Below are 20,971 nucleotides of genomic sequence, written 5' to 3'. Positions count from 1 at the left end.
CAGGAGCTTACGCAGCATCTGCCATATGTCACACATCACTGCGCTTCCCTCGAAGACTGAGACTGTCCTGTGGTGACCCTGCGAGGTCCCTGCAGTGGCTCAGGTGCCCTGGTGCAGTTCGGGAACCATGGCATCAGACTCTAAACAAAGTTCTTTCTAGAAAGTGAGATTGGGTTGGAGGAAGAGAGAACTTCCTTCATTACTTCATCTAAGTAGTTTAAACTTTTGTAATAAGCGTCTATGACTTTTACTACTTTTTATAAAGTTTTTCCATTTTAACAAAAGAATCCAGAAAGAGAGCATGAGTGAAAGTGAGGGAGAAAGATGTAAAGAAACGAGGGACAGAGGGGCTGAGGGGCCCAGGCACGCCGCAGCAGACTCGTCTGTGCATCTCCTTCTGGAATTGGGAATGTGGTCCCTGTCCCTCTGGGCTCCGGTTCCACAGCCAGTGAGAAAACACACTGGCTTCCCTCACAGGTGAGAAGCTCCTGGATGGAGTCACCCCTGCAGGTGACTCCCAAAGGGCAGTGATGAAAACCATGGCTGCCCTCTGTCTGGGTCCAATACTGACTCTGCCACCTACTCACTGTGTGACCTTGAGCAAGGTCACTAACTCCTCTGTGCTTCAGTTTCCTCATCTGTTCCACGGGGAGAATAATAACGTTTACTTATTGTGGGAGTCCACGTAAGACACACACTATTACTGTTGCTACTGCCACATATATATAAAACTATTTGGCCAATAGATTCTTATCTAACTCCAGCAATCAGAGCCAGGACATGAGAGGGACTGTCCCTGTTATGATATCCAAAGGGTCAGAGAGAGGGCAGAGGGAAGGCACAAGGGTCCATGCAGAAGCCAAACTATACCGAGGCAGAAACCACGAGTAAGCAGAACTCAGTGGGGGGGTTTACTTGAGGGGTTTCCGTTCAAGTGATGAAGTCAAATTAAGATAGGGGGTCATGTAATCTTACCATCTCCTAATTGTTTTCCCCATCTCTCTCCCTCCCAATTGTTATTATCATTAAAATTATTTTTATTTTTACCTCCTCTCCATGTCCCATAATGCGGTATCGTCACTGATCCAGGGATTGCATGGCTCGGCCGGCGTTATCAAGGGGTCGTATTCCGCATACTGCTCCGTGTAAGCCATTAGGCTGCATGGGGAAAGCAGAGCAAAGAATGCCACCGATTTCCTGCAAAAACTTTTATTCTGTCTCACAGGAACATTCTATCAGTCTTATCATACTTCTAAATGAAAAGGAAAAAATCACCCCCACTCCCACTTTTGACAAACTGGACTGTTTCCGTTTGCCCTTGTCCCCTCTCATTTGAACACATCCTTTTGCATTACTGCAGTCACAGCACACAGATGTGCTTTGTATCTTTTTCCCACTTGCTGTTGCCCCGAGCCTGGGTGCCTCCCTCCCTGGCTGTGCTAGCCTTACTGGTGCACTGGTGCACACCCGCTTGTACACTGCTCTCTGTGACGGACACAGGCTACGGATCTCAAGACATCTGGGACACACAGAGCACGCTACGGTTCCTCCAGGCTCTCAGCCTAGCACTTCCAGCTTGAAAAGATGTTAGAATCCCAGCAGGCCGCAGGAGTTACTATATTATAAGCATTTTCCCAAAAAACAACTTAGTTTTTCTGGGTATAATTTAAATAGCCACATAATCTTTGTAAGCAAAACTTTATCAAAATGCATGGATATAGTTAAAACAATAAAATAACACTAAATGATTTTCATGTACAAAGAAAGCAGTAGCAATGCTTTTATTTCCTTCTATCCCTTCTCACAGGGACATCCACTTTCTACCCTTGTTTCCTTTAGCATTTACTGTATATTTTTAAATTATATGTTTTTATACCTGTTCTTCATCATCAATTTTAGATGAGCATTTAACTTTCTGCTCACTAGGTCCTAACTCTCCTACCATTTACTCCCATGATCCTCCAAATAGACTTATATAACAATTTTGGTTAAATCAATAGTAAGTATCCACATTACTGTACTAGTTGTTCACTGCTGAGCAAAGTAACATATTACTTATTTCAAGTGTTCTACAAATCTGTAAAACATCTAGCAGTGATTTTTCCATATCTTAAACACATCAGGTAACCGGTCAGTTCTATCTCCCTGTCCCTGAATTGTTGAATCCTCTTGCTCCAATCTGGACTATTTGCTCTACAGGCTTCATGCAAAATCCTCATCCTGGGGCTTCCCTCATGTTTGTGTTGAAGCCCTTGTTTCCTGGATTCCACGTCTGTCTATTGGATTGTGTTGAAGCACATCCTTTAATAGTTTCCTGAGAATTACAGTGCTGGCCACGGAACCCAAGGTTAAAACTAACTTTCTGTCCACATTTTGAAGGCATTGATCTTTTCTTTTCTCTTCTTTTCTTTCTTTCCCCTCCTCTCTCCCTCCCTCTCCCTTTCTCCCTCTCTCTCTCTCTCTCTCTCTCTTTCTCTCTATTCAGTGTTACCATTGAGAAGTCTGGATCCACTTTGATTCTACACAGTTTCTGTTCTCTTTGGAAACTTAGAATCTTCTCTTTATTGTTATAGTGCTCTGAAATTTTGCCATGACCCTTGCTGGTTGGTTTGGTTCACTGTGCCAAGTACAATATGCAATATATTTCCCATAAACATTACTTCTTTGCTGGTGTCATACCATTTATTTTTCCTTTCCATAATCCTTTTTATTTACATCTTGGACATCTTGAATTGATTGATAATCTAATTTTCCTAAATGTTCCTTCCCCTTTTTCATCTTTTTGTCTTTTTGTTTGACAGTTCTTCCAAACTTTGTTTTTTTTTTAATTTGAGCCATCATTTTCTTAAGTTTCCAGAGTTCATTCTTCTTTATCATAGTATCTAGTTCTTGTTTTATGAGTGGAACTACTTCTCATACTTCTGAGGATATTATTCTATATTTTTATTTTCAGTAGTAGTTTCTTGAGTAGTTTTTGGTTCCTCCAAGTCCCTTCTTTTGTTTGTTTTGATTCACTTCTTCATGTTGGGGTTTTTTCTTGAGTATCTGGAAAACCAGTGGACATCCATTTGTGCCTAAGAGTGAGGCACTAAAACCTGCTCGGAGGCTCCGTGTGTGTGTGGACAGGACAAGCCCCCTCACGGGTTTCATTGTCGGGTCACTGGGTGGCTCGCCAGTCTTTCCACTAAAGCTCAAAACGAGGGATCTGGCATCTTTCCTCTGGGGACATCTAGTTTTCTCTAGAGCAGGGGTAGGCAAACTTTTTCGGGAAGACCCAGATAATAAATATTTTAGGCTTTGAGGGCCAGATGGTGTCTTTTGCAACTAGTAGCCTTTTTTTTTTTTTTTGCACAAAAGCAAACATAGGCAATTCTTAAATGATCTCTATGTGACTTAAATGTGACTCTTGACTGTGACATTTAAGATCATGTGACTAAATGATCTTAAATGTGACTCTATTCCACTGTGGCTTAGTTGGTTGGAGCATCACTGATGAACCGAAAGGATGGGGGTTTGATTCCTGGTCAGGGCACATGCCTGGGTTCCAGATTTGGTCTCTAGTCAAGGCACATACAACAGAGGCAACCGATTGATGTTTCTCTCTTGCACTGATGTTTCTCTTCTTTTCGCTTTCCCTTCCTTCCCCTCTCTCTAAAATCGATAAACATATCCTTGGATGAGGATTTAAAAAAAACAAAACAACAGAAAGAGGGTCCAATTGGAAAGGGAAACAAAAAGCAGAGCAGCATCACAGAGAGGAAAGAAGAAAGTTTAGTTCTCATGGATTCATTAATCTAATTTGTTTTTCACACTGTAGAAGGTGGGGGAGGAGAGAGACTATAAAGAAAGAACTCCGTAATTGCAGGTCAGTCAGAGACAATGTATTCAATAGAGAATCTCAGGATGAGTGAGGGATGGGAAGGTGAATTCAGCCCTTTGGAAGAAGAGCGTATGCTAGGCCAGGTATAGCAGCCCTCCTAGATCACTGTCTGAAGGCAATCACCTTGGCTGTAATGTTTCCTCTGATATTTTGTATTGTCACCTAAGAAGGGCTGGGAGAAAAGAGGAGCAAGAACCCCGCAGCCTCTGGAATCCCATAAAAGTAAAGTTGTAATGACCTCCTTAGCTCCTTTTTTTCCCTTCCCTGAAACTATCATTAGACATTAAGTTCACAGACTTCTATCACCCTAGAAGGCTTTTAATAGACCCTTAGGGTACGCAGTCCCTTGCTGTCTTATCTCATTTTATTAATTACATTTCATGATCACAGAGGGTCAGGAGGCAGAGGAGGAAACAGCATCCAATTTCAGGGAGCAGCAGCAATCTTGAGACGGGCAAGATGATGATAAAAAATCAATTCAGCTGTCAGCTGTGAGGCACAGATGCTCCCCGGGAAGGGTGAGGACGAGCTGAGCACCGGAGCAGAAATACAAGGACACAACTTGATCTCTCCATGTGTGGCAGTCTGGTGCGATTCCTGCAGGGCCACTACAGGTGGGGAGAAATCTCTGGGGACACCCAGCAAACACAGAGACTTTCCAGAACATTTGGAACTGAAATGTAGATTTTTGCATTCTCAGAGTTGGTTTGTCCAGTGCTGTAAGGCTTGGGTGAGTAAAGAAGGGGCTCCTCGAGGACTCTCACGAAGAAGAGTAAGGCCTCTTTTATTAGACAACTTAAATTGCTGAGAGAACATAGTGAGATATGTGAGCAAAAGGGCCTCTTTCCACAGTGAAATAAGCTCCATGCCTCAAGGCTCATTGTCTGTTATTCGGAAGAGCGCATCTCTCAGTGAACTCTTGTGTTGAGATGAAGGCTAAGGAACTTGGTTATTTGATTTCCGAGTGTGGTAGATCAATGTAAAAAAATGAAGTCTGTTTCCCTAGCCCTTGAACCTGTTCTCGGCTTGTCACTTGCTTTAGCCAATAAAGTGCAGTGTAAGTGACTAAGTGCCAGTTCCAAGCTTCAAGAGACTGGACATGCTGCTTCTCTCTCTCTTGGAATCCTGCTGCCCCCATGTGAACAAGTGAAACTAGCCTGCTGGAGGATGGGAGACTGTGTGAGCCCAGTTGTCCCAGCTGAGGTCATTCTAAACCAGCCAAAGCTGACCATGTGGGACAGCCCATCCAAGATCACCAGGCTGCCTACCCAAAGCACAGCTGCATGCAGACACCTGGGGGGAGCCCAGCAGAGGCAGCTGGCACAGAGACACGTGAGCAGCAATAAGTTGCCTGTTGTTTGGAGCCACTGCATTTTTTGAGGTGTTTTGTTATGCAGCAATAGCTATCTGCTACATGTGGTCTGCCACAGATTGGCAATGGGAGTTGCTGAGGGAGCAGGAAGGGCTACTGGAGACAAGTAGGTTGACAGGAACAAGAATACAATCCAACAACTAAAAAGCAGAAGCAGAGACTCAAAGGACACAATAGCCTGGGGCTGTGGGGAAAGGGAAGCAGTTTGTGGCACTTTTAAGACCCTGAACGCTGACAGAATTTTAAAGTGCAGTGTAAGAACACTGACCCTGAGCCATCCAGAAAAATTAACTGAAATGTGTGTCCTTTCTTTAAGAAGGCAAGCGCATGAACCACAATGAAGACAGATTCTTGTTTACAAGAGTGTCAATAAAAAGCTTAAGGTGTTAAGCGTTATTTATCTGGAGAATTCATTTGTGTGTGCAGGGACTGTACTTCCTGAAGCAAAAATTAGGTAACACCTCAGACTGGCTTTTGTACTGTTGTTTCCAGCTATAAAAGGCAGCCTAGGAAATGTAGTTTAGTTGCCAGGATGTTGGCATTTCGGAAACATTTAACCACTTGTGGGGACAATGGGGGCAGAATAGTTGAAACTGAGTGGGCCGGAGAAAATCTGTGCAGAAGAACTAGCCTCTTCCTGCACGGCCTCACCCTCCCCAAAGGCACCACGTTATTGGTGCCATAGGAGGCAGACAGGGGGGCAGACATGTGGATGGCAGGGCCAGCCTTAGGCAGTGTGCAGGGCAGGGCTCTCTGTTCAGGAGACTGGGAAGAAAGAGGGAGGGAAGAAGTACACTGGCACAGAGCTGCCACCTGTAGGTCCAGCCTCACTCCTCAGCCTGCCCTTCCTCTGTTTCTCAGAACACCATACACCCAGTTCATTCTATCTCATGTCCTTGAACTTGCTCCTTTCCAAAGCACTGTTTAGCCCCACACTGGACAATAATAATAATCACTCACATTCATGGTATGTGTGGTTGGTGCCAAGCTCATGCCAAGGGTTAACTCATTAACCCTGTACGCTAAGTATTACTGCTCTCTCCCCTTTACAGAGGGAGGATCCAAACCCAATGGCTGGCTCCACGCCCACCCCTAAACTTCTGTTCTGTGCCTTCAGTTTGTGAGTTCTCTTATTCCCTTCCTGACTGAGTCTGGCAGCACCTTTTGACCCAACCCTGACCTTTTTAGGACTTTTTAGGACTGGCCTTTCACAATCACCAGCACTCCCACCTCTCCCGACATCAGTGCCCAGGGGACTAAGTGAAGAGTGGGGTGGACTTGTTCTCAGGGGGATGAGGCCTTTTCACTGATGGCTTCTGGCTAATTACCACGCTCACCTGAAGCAGGCCAGGAAACCAGGTCCTGCATGGGGATGTGTGCACCCACCTGAGATAGCTCAGCTTTCACCTCTGGGGGGCCAAGCAGTCTGTACCCAAAGCCAGCTGCCGGCGCCACCTCCCTGCCCCTTACCCAGCACAGCCCACAGCAGACCAAGGCTCCAGGCTGCTTTATCTCCTGCTAACACCCGTTCCTCTCCCTCCTCCTCTCTATCTGAGAGTTTCCTGGTGACTCTAATGAAAAACCCTTGTATTACATTGAAAAGTTGCCAGTTATTGCTGCTGGGCATAAAATCCAGTCTCTGCAAGGCAGAGACACATGAAAGTTTCAAACTGGGGAGGGAAGAGTGGTTGTTGGAATAATCTCTTCAAAGCGAGTAGCCTCTTGAGCAAAATGAGATGGCACCAGGTGGGGCCCCCCCGACAGCAAGAAAACAAACAAACAATGGACCGTACCAGGCTCCCCTCCATCACTGTGGCCATCTCTCTTCCCTTATCAGCACACCAGCCTGCATGGGCCTCCCTAGTGCTGACTGGTTCAGGCTGTTTCCTCACACCCCAAGTGTTATTGTAGGTTTTAGCAAGGAAAGGGGAGCAAAGGAACCAGACACTGAGCTTAATGCACTGGGAAGCTGTAGACAGGTAGCAACAGCTTCACACCCCAGGGGATTATAGCGTTGCTCCACCAAGGTAATTAACACTCTTCTCGATTGTTGGATTATTTGGGGAGTCCATGGCGATATGCTGGACCATAGAGGCCTGTCAGTCTAAGTGGGGAATGGACCCTATCCAAAGCCCACGGAAACTTGGGAAGCTGATTGATCATTTTGAGAAAGCACCTGATCTGACACAAACCCAAGCTCCTGGTAATAACTCAGGGGGACAAAGAAGCTCGCCCTCTTGCTTGTGACCCACACTCACATGTTGCATGCACCTGTTCTCCCGGGGCCTCCAAGAGGGAGCCTGAATACTGCAACGTGGCAGTGGACTACAGCTGGAAAACCTAAGCTAGCCGGAAGCTGGACTGCACTGTACTTCAATATGGAGCAGAAATTCTGCACAGTGGCTTGTCCTGGCCCTACTGAAGACAAGACCGGACTTTTTCCATGGCCAGACAGGTGGAGATGGGACACTGAAAAGTCAGGAGGGGAGCCCCTTTAACTGTACATCATCAATAAACCATACCACAGAGCCACACCCTCCTGTGCGGGTCTCAGGAAATTCTTTTCCGTTAGCACCGCAAGAGCCCCACTTCCACCAAGAACACAAGGGTAAGATAAAGCTGGGTGTCCCTTCCAAGGTGAGCTCTAAGTGGTGGACAATGGCTTCACCTAGTCCTCAGAGACCTGGTCAGTCCACTTGCACATTATACAAAGTGCAGGTTCCTTAGATCTACCTGGAACCACTGACTCCAGATCCCCAGAGCTAGGGTTGGGGATCTCCATGCTTCATCCCCCTCCCTCCCCTGGATCATCATGCTCAAAACTACTGGACCCAAGCAGCTAGCACCAGGGAAAGATGCTCTCACACACACTCTCCTGGGATTGCCAACTCTCAGGTGCCCTCTGAAGGCAGGCAGTGCTGGCACCGCCCCTCACAGTATCCTGGGACGGCCATTCTTGTCCCTTGTTCACAGAGAAAGTAGCTCATCATTCCTCACATCAAAGAAGTTAAGGTCATCCCAGCTATGCCACTCACCAGTACCCTCCCAGGACAAAGGCAACCACGATGAGATTTAAAAAGCAATTTTAAACTGAGTACCAAACCAAGTTTTGGTTTAAACTTAAACCAAAGCCCCACTTTGTGACAGTGGAGTGAGGCAGCTCCATAGCCTGCAGAGTTGGCCGAAACTGTGACTAGAGAATGATTGGTGTCCGTGTAAGCTGAGCTCCAGCCACGGCCACCTCCTGAAGCATTTGCATTGGGGAAAAGAGGAGTATCGGCGATTCTCAATGGGGGCGACCTTGCCCTCCAAGGGGACATTTGGCAATGTCCTCAGACATGTTTGGTTCTCACAACTGTGAGGTGGACAGAGGTCGGGGATACTGCTAAACATCTTACAATGCACAGGCCAACCTCCTGCCACAACGAAGTATTCAGCTCAGAATGTCTATAGTGACACCATTGAGAAATGCTGGGCTAGGTATGAGACGCCATCAAAGACATGAACCCTGATCCAGGATGTCCTTGGGCCCCTCAAGGCAGGGCACTAAGTCAGGCTTTGAGTTTCGGAAGGGTTTCTTAGCCTCAGTTTGTTATTTATCTAGAAGGAAGGGACCAGCAGGTAAAGGCTTATAGGGACACATATCCAGCCCCCTGTGTGAGCTGGGCTTAAAGACCCACTTTCCTCTCAGAGCCAATAAATACTAGGACCCGACTTAAGCCCTTGATCCTTCAGATATTGGTCATCGCTTTAACAGTAGCTCATGGACGAAAAAACGTTCAGTTTGCATGCTGCCCAATCAGATTTATTCCGTACAGATTCCCTAGGTGGTCTCCCCTCTTCACTGAGAGTTCAAAAACAGATCATTTAGTTGACAAAATTGAGTCTCCCACGAGTTAACAGAGTGGAACCAGCTCCTGACACAGATTGTAGCACAAATGCTGTGCGGAAGCCAGGCTGGAGATGCCAGATATTTTCTTTGCAGTTGATTTGATGCAGTTCGGTGGTTGATGGTGTGTGGAGGCAGAACGCCTCCTGATGGTTCAGGCCCCTCCTGTTTGCACAGCTAGCACACGATTTCTTTCCTGCTATAAAGTGAATCTGGGCGTTTTATAGCTGAAAAGGGAGCCATTCCACTTAAATTAATCAAGGGGCTGAAGGCAAAAGAGTATTATGTAGCTTTTAAGGACATTTGACCTTGATTGACAAGGTCCTGAAAAGCTTCAGCAGCAGAACATTTCTTGATGCCACTCAGGGGAGGTCTGCTGTCTCGGTTGTACGCTCTGCACTTGGACCCTGTGGCCTTTCACCCATCAGTTTAAGGGATGCCTCCAGTCTGCCTCTTGGCATGGTACACACTTATTAGCCATACCCCGTAACACTTCTCCTCGGTTAAGTTAGAAGAGAGCAGTGGTTTTACTGAGGGAAACATACCTTTCAGCCACTTTTGACATTTTTAAACAATGTCTGTCAATCTGTGCATTCAAAAATGTTATCTGGGGAAAGACATAACAGAGGTGTTAAGACCAAACTAGAATTTCTTTTTCTCCTTTTATCCCAGGAACCCAAATCCTGTATTTCTACCAAGATCCTAGCACCTCCTCTGGACAGACTTCAACCCTCCACTTTTGCACTTCAGCAACCCTTTTGCCCTTTTGAAGATTCCTGCTGCCATCGGGGCTCACAGTTCAGCCTCTGCCGTGTACTCTCCAGTGCTGTGCTATAGCTGAGGTCTTGATCCCCAAAAGTGATCACAAGCTTGAAGGCAGTACCTATTCTACAAAGCTCAGCAACAGCATGGACAGGTGATACGCACACTGTAACACCTGGTTTGACTAATCTCCAGTGATCTTCCTTGGCACGCCTTTCACACCTACGTCACACCCATGTGATCAATGTACTTGACATAATCATCAAATAGCTGTTCTACATACATCTGTTTCCTCATTCCCACCCAAGAATACACTGACAAGGGCAGGCACTTAACTCCTTGGGGTGCCCCCGCTCAGAAGCCAGTAGAGCATAATGTAAGGAGTAGACTTGAAGTTACTTCATTATCAGTGAACCTCAGAAAGGAGTAACATCACAGGCTATTGTCTCCTAACTTGGGTTGACCAGTTAACTCTTCATCATGACATAACATTCAACCAAATAATACTGCAATGGCTTTGGGAGTGGAGCTCACCTTATTCGTAAACGGTCCTTTTATATCACGGCAATAAGTCAGTGGTCCTGGACTAGCTTACTCTGGAAGCACATTACAATTTTATGAAGGACCCTGTAACATGAGGCCCTCCCTGCTCCAGCTCCTGGGGAGACCCGACTATAGCAGTCACCCCACGGCATTGCGATAACTCACTTACGCCCTTCTCTCCTAACTGCTGAAGGACCTTGGTAGAGAATTTTTGCTCTCAGGCTTCCATGGGCTGTTCACACACAGCACTCAAAGGCTCAAATCCCCCACAGCTGGGTTCCACTGTGGTTTCCAGGAACTCAAAGCTCACTAACATTTCAGAGATGAACACTAAAAGGGTTTCAAACTTGCCACATCTCCTCCTGGGAGCGGGGGAGCCAACTCATTTACCTGTTTCCGGATGTCCTCTTTTGTAGTTTTCCTGATTGGCTGGCTGGGTATGTGCACAGGGCTCTGCGACTGGGACTCTTCTGTCACCCCGTACACCGACTACAGAAGAAGCAAGAAGACAGAGTCACGCACCCTTGAGCTTTAGGGGTGAGCTAGCTCAACCACTTATCCACTGCTTCCAATCCCACGCTGACATCCCAACAATAAATGATCAGCCTCTGCTTGAATTTCTCCAGCGGTGGGAACTCTGTCTCTAAGGCAGCCCTGCCTGATCTGTGGGTTACCACTGCTAGAAGGTCCGTCCTTTTATTGAGCTGAAATGGTCTCCTTGTATACGAGTGTTTCTCCAAACATGGTCCATAGACCATCTGCAAAGAATCACTGGGGCACCTGGTAAGGATGCACATTGTCCAGCCCCATGTGGACCTGTTGAGTCAGAATCTTTGTGGGTGGGGCTTAAGAACCTGTATGTTTCTCAACTGCCCCAGATGATTCTGAGACACAAGCCAGTTTGCGAACAATTGCGGAAGATTATGCACAAAGGTCTGTAGATTCTCCGTTGGCCTGCACATGATGTGCCCATCTGGACAAACTTGAGATGGCAGGGTTTCAGATTTTGTGCTTTTAAGTTAAACAGTTTTCTAGCCTCAGTTTCTTCACATGCCCGCCCACAGCTATGGCTACTTTTTAAGCTGTTCCTAGTGTTAGAGACAGATTAAAGACGATCTTTGCTTTGGGAAAGAAACAAAACCCCAAAGGGTATATACAATGCATAGCTGAAGTCAAGGGCCATTCACATCAAAAATTTTTAATTCAGCTCAACTAGCGAACCTTTTTAACCTTTTGCGGGTTCTTCAAGCGTCGACATTTTCTGATATCCATTTCTGTGGTGTTCACACAGCCTGGCTGAGAAAAAAGAATCATCACATAAATTACTGAGTCAAAATCACCCTTCCAACTTAGCCCAAGTGACGGCATCAGAGCCAATCTTTATCTTTCTCATTACGTATACTGCATGATTATCTCCATTTTGCCATTTACAATTTTTTTTTTACAAAGACATGAATGTGTTCCTGTGTAGAGTTCTCATAGGAAATATAAAAGCTTACTCATCTCAGGATGCTATGTAAAGTATAGGGCACAGTTTATAAGAGCAAACGCATTATTCGAAGAGACAAGGTCGCTTCAGTCACAGCCTTTGTTATTTCAAGTTTTTAACCAACTAAAAACGTTCCAATATCAGCTATTTCTTTAGTTTTGCTCTTAACCCGTTTTTAGGATGGCTGAAATAGTTTATTCATTTTAGTTCCATTTCATGAGGGAAATGCAAGATTTGTGTTAGTGATATGAGATCAGAAATACAGTCAGATATCATTACTCATGGATTTCGTATTTGTGAATTTGCCTACCTGCTAAAACTTATTTACAACCCCTAAATCAACACTTGGGGTGCGTTTGTGGTCATTTGTGGACTGACAGGGTCGCAAATATTGGAGTCGTCCACTGTGCGCGTTCCCAGCTGAGGTCAGATAAGGTGACACTCTGCCTCCTTGTTTGAACTCTCGATACTGTCAGTAAGTGTCCTTTCCAAGGTCTGTGTAGTGCCACTCTGCACATTTCTGTGTTTTTTTTCTTGGTGGTTTTGTTGTTCAAAATGGCCGCCAAGCATAGTGCTGAAGGGCTGTCTAGGGTTCCTACGCGCCTTATGGATAAAAGACGTGTGTTAGATAAGCTTCACTCTGGCACGAGACCTAGCGCTGTTGGCTGTGAGTTCGATGTTCATGAGTCCACAACATACAGTAAGGCGTCTTTAGACAGAAACACCCATTAAATACGGTTAGGCCTCGATCCGCTGATGCAATGGTTCAAACCAGTGCTTCCGCATTCGCGGAGTCAGTGTTTGCAGCCATTTCATGGAACGTAACTGTGAATAATAAGAACCGGCTGCACGTGAAGTGGAATATTCTAAGACTTAGAGTTGAACAACAGTAAATACGGAGATTGCTTATTTTGGGACTGTAAACTGCTGGGGCCCCAAGGTCCCAGGTGGAATTCCCAATTTCAATTCCGTATTTTCATGGATGGATGATTTATAAAAGGTAGAACTGGCACACATTCCAGAAAATCTGCTGAGATTATATGAAACAATGGCAAAACCACTTCACAAACCTTAGCAATCTTCTAAAGAATGAGACATCTGGTGGCTAAAGATAGTCATTTCTTTCACAAGAAGGAAGTGCGGAAAGAAGAAAACCTAGAGAACCAAGCAGGGCTTTCTCACCACTGGCCTGTGGACATCCCAAAAGGCTCGTTCTTGACTATCCAAAATTTTCCTTTCTGTCTTGTCCTTTTTCCGATCAATCCTGAAAGAGAAAGGGCAGGAAATTGGATCTTTCGTATTCTGTGCCCCCTGCTGCCGTGAGCTGAGCGCACACAGGACAATGGGCACCTGCGTGGTCCCTGCTCTGCGCAGAGCGGTAAAGTACGGGCGGACAAGTCCCCCACGGGAACCTCAAGAAGTCTGCACAGGGTGAGAGAACTTGTTTTAGGTTAGATTGCTAACTCCCACACGTGTGAAATGGACATGGTGGGCCCAAGGGAGGACAGGGATGCTCCTGTCCATTTGAGTCGTTATTTAGATTATTGAGAACTGAATCACCCATTGATAATCAAAAGTGGATACTGTGTACTCAAATTCCAGGAAGGACTAACCATAGGCTCACAGTGTTTCATCCTCAATCTGAAAGTTAGCTTTAGACTCTGAGTCAGTAGGAAATGTCTTCAAAATGCTGCAATTATGTGTTTTAAGAGTCACTTAAACCATCTGGTTTTCTAAAAGCAGAGTAATAGCCCTAGCATGTGACGAGATTCAGAAGGCAAGTATCGCTGGCCTCAGCTGGGGGAGGCACAGATTGTGGAGGGAAATTGCAGGTGACAAAGACAGATTCTATGTGCTGATCAGGAATATAGATAAGAGGCTTTAAAATACAAAAGCCTGTATTACTTCATATCATCTCCCTGCGTAAAAAGTAACTCAGGTTAATTGCCACGTAACCTCTGGTTCTTGGTTCCCTTGGGAGCAATTTAGTTTACTGGACTGAAATAAACCCATAATCACCCTGTGATTTTTGTGATAATTACCATGCACTTAAATGGCCCACAATTATAATGTAATCACAGAGTTAATAAAAAAGTTAATCAAGAAATACCATATATGTACAAAGTGACAATCTTCCCACCTTTTACAACATGCTATGTTGTGTGATCCTAAAGGCACAAATTAGCTCTTCTCTGCTTCCCGGTGGCTTCTGAGTATATAGGCTCAGTTCTGCCTCTGTTTTACCCACTCACCCACCCTCCCACTTTCTCCTTCCTCAGGGTCCTGCTGCATGCAGCTCAGCACCCAGTGCCTGGGGCCCATCTCCTTTAGAGGCTGCTGGGAGCACCGGGGTGGGCAGCAGGTGCCTGGAATCCCGTGTGGGAGGAAGGCAGAGACTGCAAAGGGAGGGTGAGGGCCATGGCACTGTGGTGGCCACTGGACCCGATGATCTCAGGTCGTTTTTAGCCACACCCGTGATCAGTGCTCACCCACACAGCCGGAGACCTGGCCCCGGGCGATGGGCTGCAACAGTGCCCAGAGAATGCAAAGGGGGTCCCCTGAAGACCCCAAGGGGGGCTCTGCTCAGGTGCAATGGTGCCCAGAGAAAAGGTACTCACCTTCGCCCAGCTCAGCATTCCTTTCTCTCCCCTCCTCTGACCCAGTTCTTTTGTTAACCCTCCTGACTAAGCCACAGACCCCTGGGGGAAAGGTTAAGGGGGAATCCAACCTGAGCAAGTCTAAGGTCCAGAACTGAAAGAACCTGGTTGACAACCGTGTGTGTGGGCTGGGGATGCTCACTGCCCACTTCTCCTGTTTCCTTAGAGAGGAGGGAATTTCCACTATACTCTCTGGGAGGAAAAAATATGGGAAAAACACTCTGACTTTTCTCTTTTCATTTCTTGTACTCCAGGGCAGGAAGAGTGACTTAACTTTTTCGAGGATTTGAAAGAAGAAACTGAGCAAGCTCAGGCTGGTTCTTTCTGAATGCCTGTTCTCTCCACACAGTAAGCTTACCAGGGTCAACTCTGTCCTGGTGGGGGTGCCTGTGGACATCCAGCTCTGCCCCACGTGGGTAATTTTAATTCCAGGGTAGAGGTCTATGGCCACGGATCCAAAGTCATGTGCTATATATCTAGCTTTTATCAGTGATAATCTGATATTTTGAACCCCAAATGTCTGACTTCCATACCTTAGTTTTGATTGGTTCTGAACCCCTTAGGGGGGGTGTGAAATTGGGTGAGGGGTTACTTGTTGGCCTCCTTAAAACTATGTTTTCCTGTGAAGCCACAACCTCCAGATCTACAGGCCTGATGCTTTTCAGCCTCTGAGCACAGAAGAACTGAACATCTCTTTGGGGAATAAGTACATCTTCTTATAACCAAAGGTCTACAGTTGGGAGGAACGCTACTGTCTGGGGGAACACACATTTCTGAAGTTATTTCACAGTGCCATTGGTTACAAAGATGACCTTGATTTCTACTCAGATGCTCTCAAGAGAGATGGCAGTGACTAACCACAACTGGCCAGCCGTGCAAGGAGAACTTTGGCAACCCCACACTCACACCACCTCCAAATTCCAGAGACTTTTTCTCTTTGCAAGGGTCTCTATTCAGTTCACCTACTTCACTTGGGCTTCTGCTTGCATGAAGATGAATTCCCACTTCCTTGCAAAGGCCCTCTGCAGTCTTGCTAAGTTTTCCTAATAAGAAATGAAAATGAACGAGAAGGCATTAATCATCGTAAGTTTGCACATCGACGACTATGCTTATTACAGGGCAGCCATCTATTTTGGTTATTCCCAACAAAATAGCAGGGCCCCACTTTAAATCCACTGGACATGAACCCAATTTGACTTTGCACCAGACCCTGCTGTATGGAGCATGACTATTAATATTCATCTGCATACCCATTAAGTCTGAAGTCTCTGTGGTTCACCTGATGCCTCTCTTTCCGTGTGCTTTGCAAGAACATAACTCAAGCAGCCTTTGTCATAAAGGCTACTGAAGAGCGGGTAACTGGTTTGTGGCTGTGCATGCAGGGTTTGGGGAAGGGACAAGGCAGTCTTTGCAACCTACTGGACATCTCCGAGAGCAAACCTAAGCATGGATTTCTCAAGACTCATCTCCCAGCAGGGGTCTCGGAAGGGGGCAGGAAAGAACCCAGAGGACTTGGCACTAATGTCTTTGAAAGTCCAGGTTCAGCAGTGGGGAAAAAAGGAAAGATCTATGTTTGTGATGTTCATGAAAGGAAAACCCCCAAACAGAAAGAAAGAAAAGGCAGCCAGAGCCGCCTTGAGAGGAAGAGGGAAGAAGCCTTTTCTCTACGTCTGTAGACTTAGCTAGCGGCACAAAGGACAGTGAGGAGGGGCGCTTGACAGGTCCCCTACTGATCTGCCTAATGCTGATGGAATGCAGGGCTGGAGCCCACATTATGCTATGTATTTTCATAGAGCTCATGCCAACACAAATTGATTACTCCCATTAGTGGATTATTAACACAAAAGGAGCCTCAGTTGAAGATCAACACATGGAAATTCAGTTATTTAGGCTTCGTGTACAAGTACCTCAAAAAAACTGTCCTTTTGATTCTTCCATTGTTTACCAGAAGCAAAGCTGGTAATGCCTAAATGCCAGTCACTTGGGGAGTAGTTATATAAATTACGGCACAGTCACACTATGGAATACTAGACAGCCATTACAATGATAATGTAGATCATTATTACTTCCATGAAAAGAATCTCAACATACTTACAGTACAAGACTGGGGAAAGAAGTGGCTTGCACAATAATGTTTATGGTATCGTTCACGTCTTTTTGTAAAGAAAAAAAATGTATGTACAGGAATCAGCTTTGGGGAGATGGCTTGCAACTTATTTTCTCTCCTTTCTGTGCTGTTTAAATGTTTGTTTTTACCAAGAGAATATGTAATAATAAAATTACTGCATTTTGGAAACAAAATACTTTTTTTGTTTCTAAGCATGTTTACACAGAACTTCAACCTGAACAAACATGTTAATGACATATTCTTCACAAATACCAAAGTAGAACGAGAAGAGAAGAAACAAGTGAATAAAGTATATTAAGAGGTGATGATGTCTTGTTGCTGTTTAGGACCTTTTCTAAAACTTGGAAAAAACAAGGAAGAGAGACAGAGGATGGAGGGCCACATGCTCCTGCAGTCTGGTCTTCTCTATAGGTCGTGTTAGAGAAGGGACCTAGTCACGGCGAGGTTAAAGCACTTTGCACCGGGTGCACACAGGGTAAGACAGCAGTCTTCTGAAAGAGGGGTGACTGTGGGCGCAGGAGGGAGATGGGGGCAGGGACTGGGTGCCCAGGATGCTCAGATCAACAGAGCAGCCATACCAGGATTTGCTTGGAGAGATCATACTGTTCCAACATTTTTATGTTTAATGGCTCCCACGAATAAGCAGACTTTAGCCAGGCTCTGAGGCTCTGTGTAAACGCCTGTACCACATCCTCGCTCACTATTTTCCCCCAAGCACAGGTCCTGGGATGCCAGTGGGATCAAAGGGGGTGGAAGGCCATGCCCAGGTCCTGTGACACGGATGGCATGAATATTCCTCTTGGGCAGTGGAGAGGGGAGCAGTGGATCTGTAGGTTGGTTGGCTTGAGCACAGGACCCAAGAGGGGCAGGTCTAGCAGAGTGGGACATCGTGCTTGCTCTGGAAGACTGAGGCAGTGAGAGCAGGAGAAGCATTTGGTGGGTGGGAGGGTCTGAAGGTGCTGCCAGTGCTGGATTATCCAGAGAAGAACACCCCACTGCCCTTAATGCCTCCCCTCCTCCCAGTTGCAGCCCCATCAGTCATTTCATGGCTAAGCAGCACCTCCTCTGGACGGTTTGTGAAAATTTAGCCCATTTCCCCCACTCTCAGAGACCCATACAAAGTTTGGTTTGGGGGAAATATTCTGCCAGCAAAAATTAAAAATATTAAAAAAATTATTTGTGAAAATCAAGTTCTCTTGAGACTGGCTCCATTAATGGGAATGGATATGAATGTGATGGTGGGCCTCCAGTTCTTGCATGGAATCACATCTTATGGAAGGAGGGGGAGGAGGAGGCAGCTGGGAAAGTATATACTTCATATGATATTCATCTACCTTATCTTCTGGATTAAATTTGATCTTCAGATTCTGCATCTACTGCCAAGCAAAGGTGACTTGGGTATAAAGATGCAATTAAAATTAAAAATATATCATATAGTAAATTAAAAATCATTATATACTAAATTTACTTCTTTCCTTTTGGTGTACAGTTTTATGAATTTGAAAACATGTATGGTTTCATGTAACCACCACCACAATCAGAACACATAATAGTCCCTTCACTTCCCCAAACTGCTTCATGCCATCTCTTTATAGCCACATCCTACTTCCACTCATAACTCATGGCAACCACTGATTTGTTTTCCCTCATGATAGTTTTGTATTTAAAATCATGTCACATAAATGGGATAGCACAATCTGTAATCTTTTGAGACAGGCTTTCTTTGTGCAACATGTCTGTGATACTCATCCAAGTGGTTGCATATATTACTTGGTTGTTCCTTTTCACCATAGAGTAGTATTCCACTGTAAGGACATATCAGAGGTTAGCTAACCGTTCACCTGGTAAAGTTCATTTGAGTTGTATGTAGCTTTTGGTCATCATAAATAAAACTACTATGAACATTAGTGCACAGGATTTGGTGTGAGCCTAAGTTCTGACTTAATAGGATTGCTTGATTATATGGTAACCATATGTTTAACTTTATAGGAAACTGCCAAACCATTTTTCAGAGTGGCTGTACCATTTTGCATTTCCACCAGCAGTATAGGAGAGTTCCAGTTGTTCCACATCCTCATCAGCACTTGGCATTATCAGTACTTTTTATTTTAGCCATCCTAATATGTGTGTAGTGGTATCTCAGCATGGATTTAATTTGTAATTTCTTAATGAATGGCGTTGAACATTTTCCATGTGCTTATTAGACATCCCTCTGTCTTCATTGGTGAAGTGGCTGTTCAAGTTTTTGCCCATTTATAAGTTTAGTTGTTTTCTGTTTGCCAAGTTTTGAGAGTCCTTTACATGAAGATGCAGTTTTATTGTGATGGTAAGAGGATCTCAGAACAAGTGAGGGAAAATAGAAGAGATTTCCTTTCCACTGTCTGGAAAGGATTGGGGTGTGGAAGAGGGAAAAATGTGAGCCAATACCAGTTGCAGATATGTTTGTATTCTCCTCCCATACCCACTCTGGAAAATAATCATACTTACTGCTTCATAGTCAGCTAATTCCAGCCTTGCTTTATTCTGCATTGTCCTCTTACAGAGATAGATGGCTGAGGGAAAAAGAGAAATTACAACACATGTGTGGTGGAATCACAAATCCATCCATCCATCCATCCATCCATCCATCCATCCATCCATCCACTCATCTATCCATCCTTCCATCCACTCATCCACTCATCCATCCATCCATCCATCTACCTATCCAGCCATCTAGCCATCCAGCCAGCCCAGCTGGCTAAGTCCCTAGCACTGTGCTGTGAAGAACATGTTTCTATGTAGAATCCATGACACCCCATCTCTAGGAGTCTTTCTGCAGGTCAGGATCAGGCAAGGACCCTATCTTCTAATTCAGACAACCCCCCTCCGTCCTCCTCACTCTCCTTTACCCCAAACATGCTCCATCAGGGTGTTCTTTCTAAAATATAACCATGTTACCCTCCTGCCTAAAAGGCCTGCATTGACTCCTCAGTGACATCAGAAGACAGGCTGGGCTCCTTTGAGTAGCGTATTTGGTCCTTTAAGATCCAGTATGCTTGTCTCTTCCTTTCTCACTCAGGCATGTGAGACTACCAAATGTCTTTCAGTTCCAGTCCCCTGCAAATGTGTCTGCTCCACAAAAGCCCTTTCCTTCTCCCCTCTCCCTTCCCTCTGTCTATCTGGCCACCTCCTACCAATCTTTGAAGACCCAGCGTGGTGTTCCAGACAGCTCGGTGTCACATCTATCCATCCTCAACCATGGAACCTAATCCCAGTGCACTGTAATAGTGGGCTTCCCAGACGGTGCCCCGCTCTATGCTGAAGGCTCTTGGAGGGCAGAGGCTGTGTCCTACCTAGCCTGGGGCCTGGTCTGCCTTTGGAGCCAATGAACAGAGGGCAATTCAGGTCTCTCTTCCCAAGCGGAGGAACAGGTTCTTGGCCCTCAGTTGCCAGGACATTCTTCCTCAAACATGACCTTTATCACTTCCTACCTCTGCTCCTTTTGTATCTCCCTTTGTCTCCAGTGCCACATAGACCAATCCAAAGAAGGCAAGAGATAAGTGGCATGAATGAACAATAGAATAATCAGAGGGGAAGGCTGGGGAGGACCTATTTGTTGTTTGACAACTTAAGTACACTAGGACACCTAGTCAACTCCTGGCTGAATTAAATGACCTCCTCCATGTGGTCTGAAAAATTTACTGACAGCAGCCTAGAATATGCCGGAACCTTGTAGTTAGCAGCCTACTCTGTCTGCCCACACTTCTGCTCACACCAGTCAAGTTGTAGGTGGATGAGAGTCAGTTGTGTTTGTTCTCAAATCTGCTCATGTTAGGCATGCCTGTTATTTTACTCATGTCAGTGCCCTAAATATTACACATGCTGATGCAATGAATGTGAGAAGGGAGAGTTGTTCTTGTGAAATTGAAGGGTTCAGAGCAAACTTGATAAAGAGGAGTTGGCTAGGGCAACAGCTGATGAATTTGGGACAGGTGAAATAACTGAAAAAAATGAGAAAAAATTACAAGAATTTTCAGAGAGGTAACATACAGGTTATTTCAAAAGTGTTTTTAAATCCTTTATGTGCCTTAAAGATGCCCAAACTGGATGATTTATTTTGAGTATGGTTTACTTAAGAAAAAAACAAATTATTGGGACCCATAATCAAAGTGACTTTTTGGTCCTACCTTGAAAGGCTGCCAAATGAATATTCCTTTGTATATCTTACATTAATATGAAGTCATTAAGGTATGTCTATATCATTTTTCATGA

The 20,971-nt window shown here is 45.2% G+C and overlaps 1 protein-coding gene across 14 annotated transcripts in view; it reads right to left on the bottom strand.

The window, feature by feature from the left end:
- Window positions 1–20,971, bottom strand: part of RGS6 (regulator of G protein signaling 6) — a 464,787-nt gene that overhangs the window by 57,863 nt on the left and 385,953 nt on the right. For all 14 annotated transcript variants that reach the window (XR_011651449.1, XM_045201344.3, XM_053927871.2 and 11 more), the window contains 7 exons: window positions 19,208–19,272; window positions 15,559–15,635; window positions 13,118–13,199; window positions 11,668–11,742; window positions 10,837–10,935; window positions 9,687–9,748; window positions 1,048–1,158 (listed from right to left, as the gene is read on the bottom strand). Coding sequence is in view for 13 of the 14 variants with exons in the window: in XM_045201344.3 (XP_045057279.2) it covers window positions 1,048–1,158; window positions 9,687–9,748; window positions 10,837–10,935; window positions 11,668–11,742; window positions 13,118–13,199; window positions 15,559–15,635; window positions 19,208–19,272 (571 nt within the window). In the remaining variant the exon portion in view is untranslated. The remainder of the gene's footprint in view (window positions 1–1,047; window positions 1,159–9,686; window positions 9,749–10,836; window positions 10,936–11,667; window positions 11,743–13,117; window positions 13,200–15,558; window positions 15,636–19,207; window positions 19,273–20,971) is intronic.

The sequence above is a fragment of the Desmodus rotundus genome, chromosome 7 (genome assembly GCF_022682495.2).
Source record: "Desmodus rotundus isolate HL8 chromosome 7, HLdesRot8A.1, whole genome shotgun sequence".
Lineage (NCBI taxonomy): Eukaryota > Metazoa > Chordata > Mammalia > Chiroptera > Phyllostomidae > Desmodus > Desmodus rotundus.
This window is presented reverse-complemented; position numbering and strand designations above follow the sequence as displayed.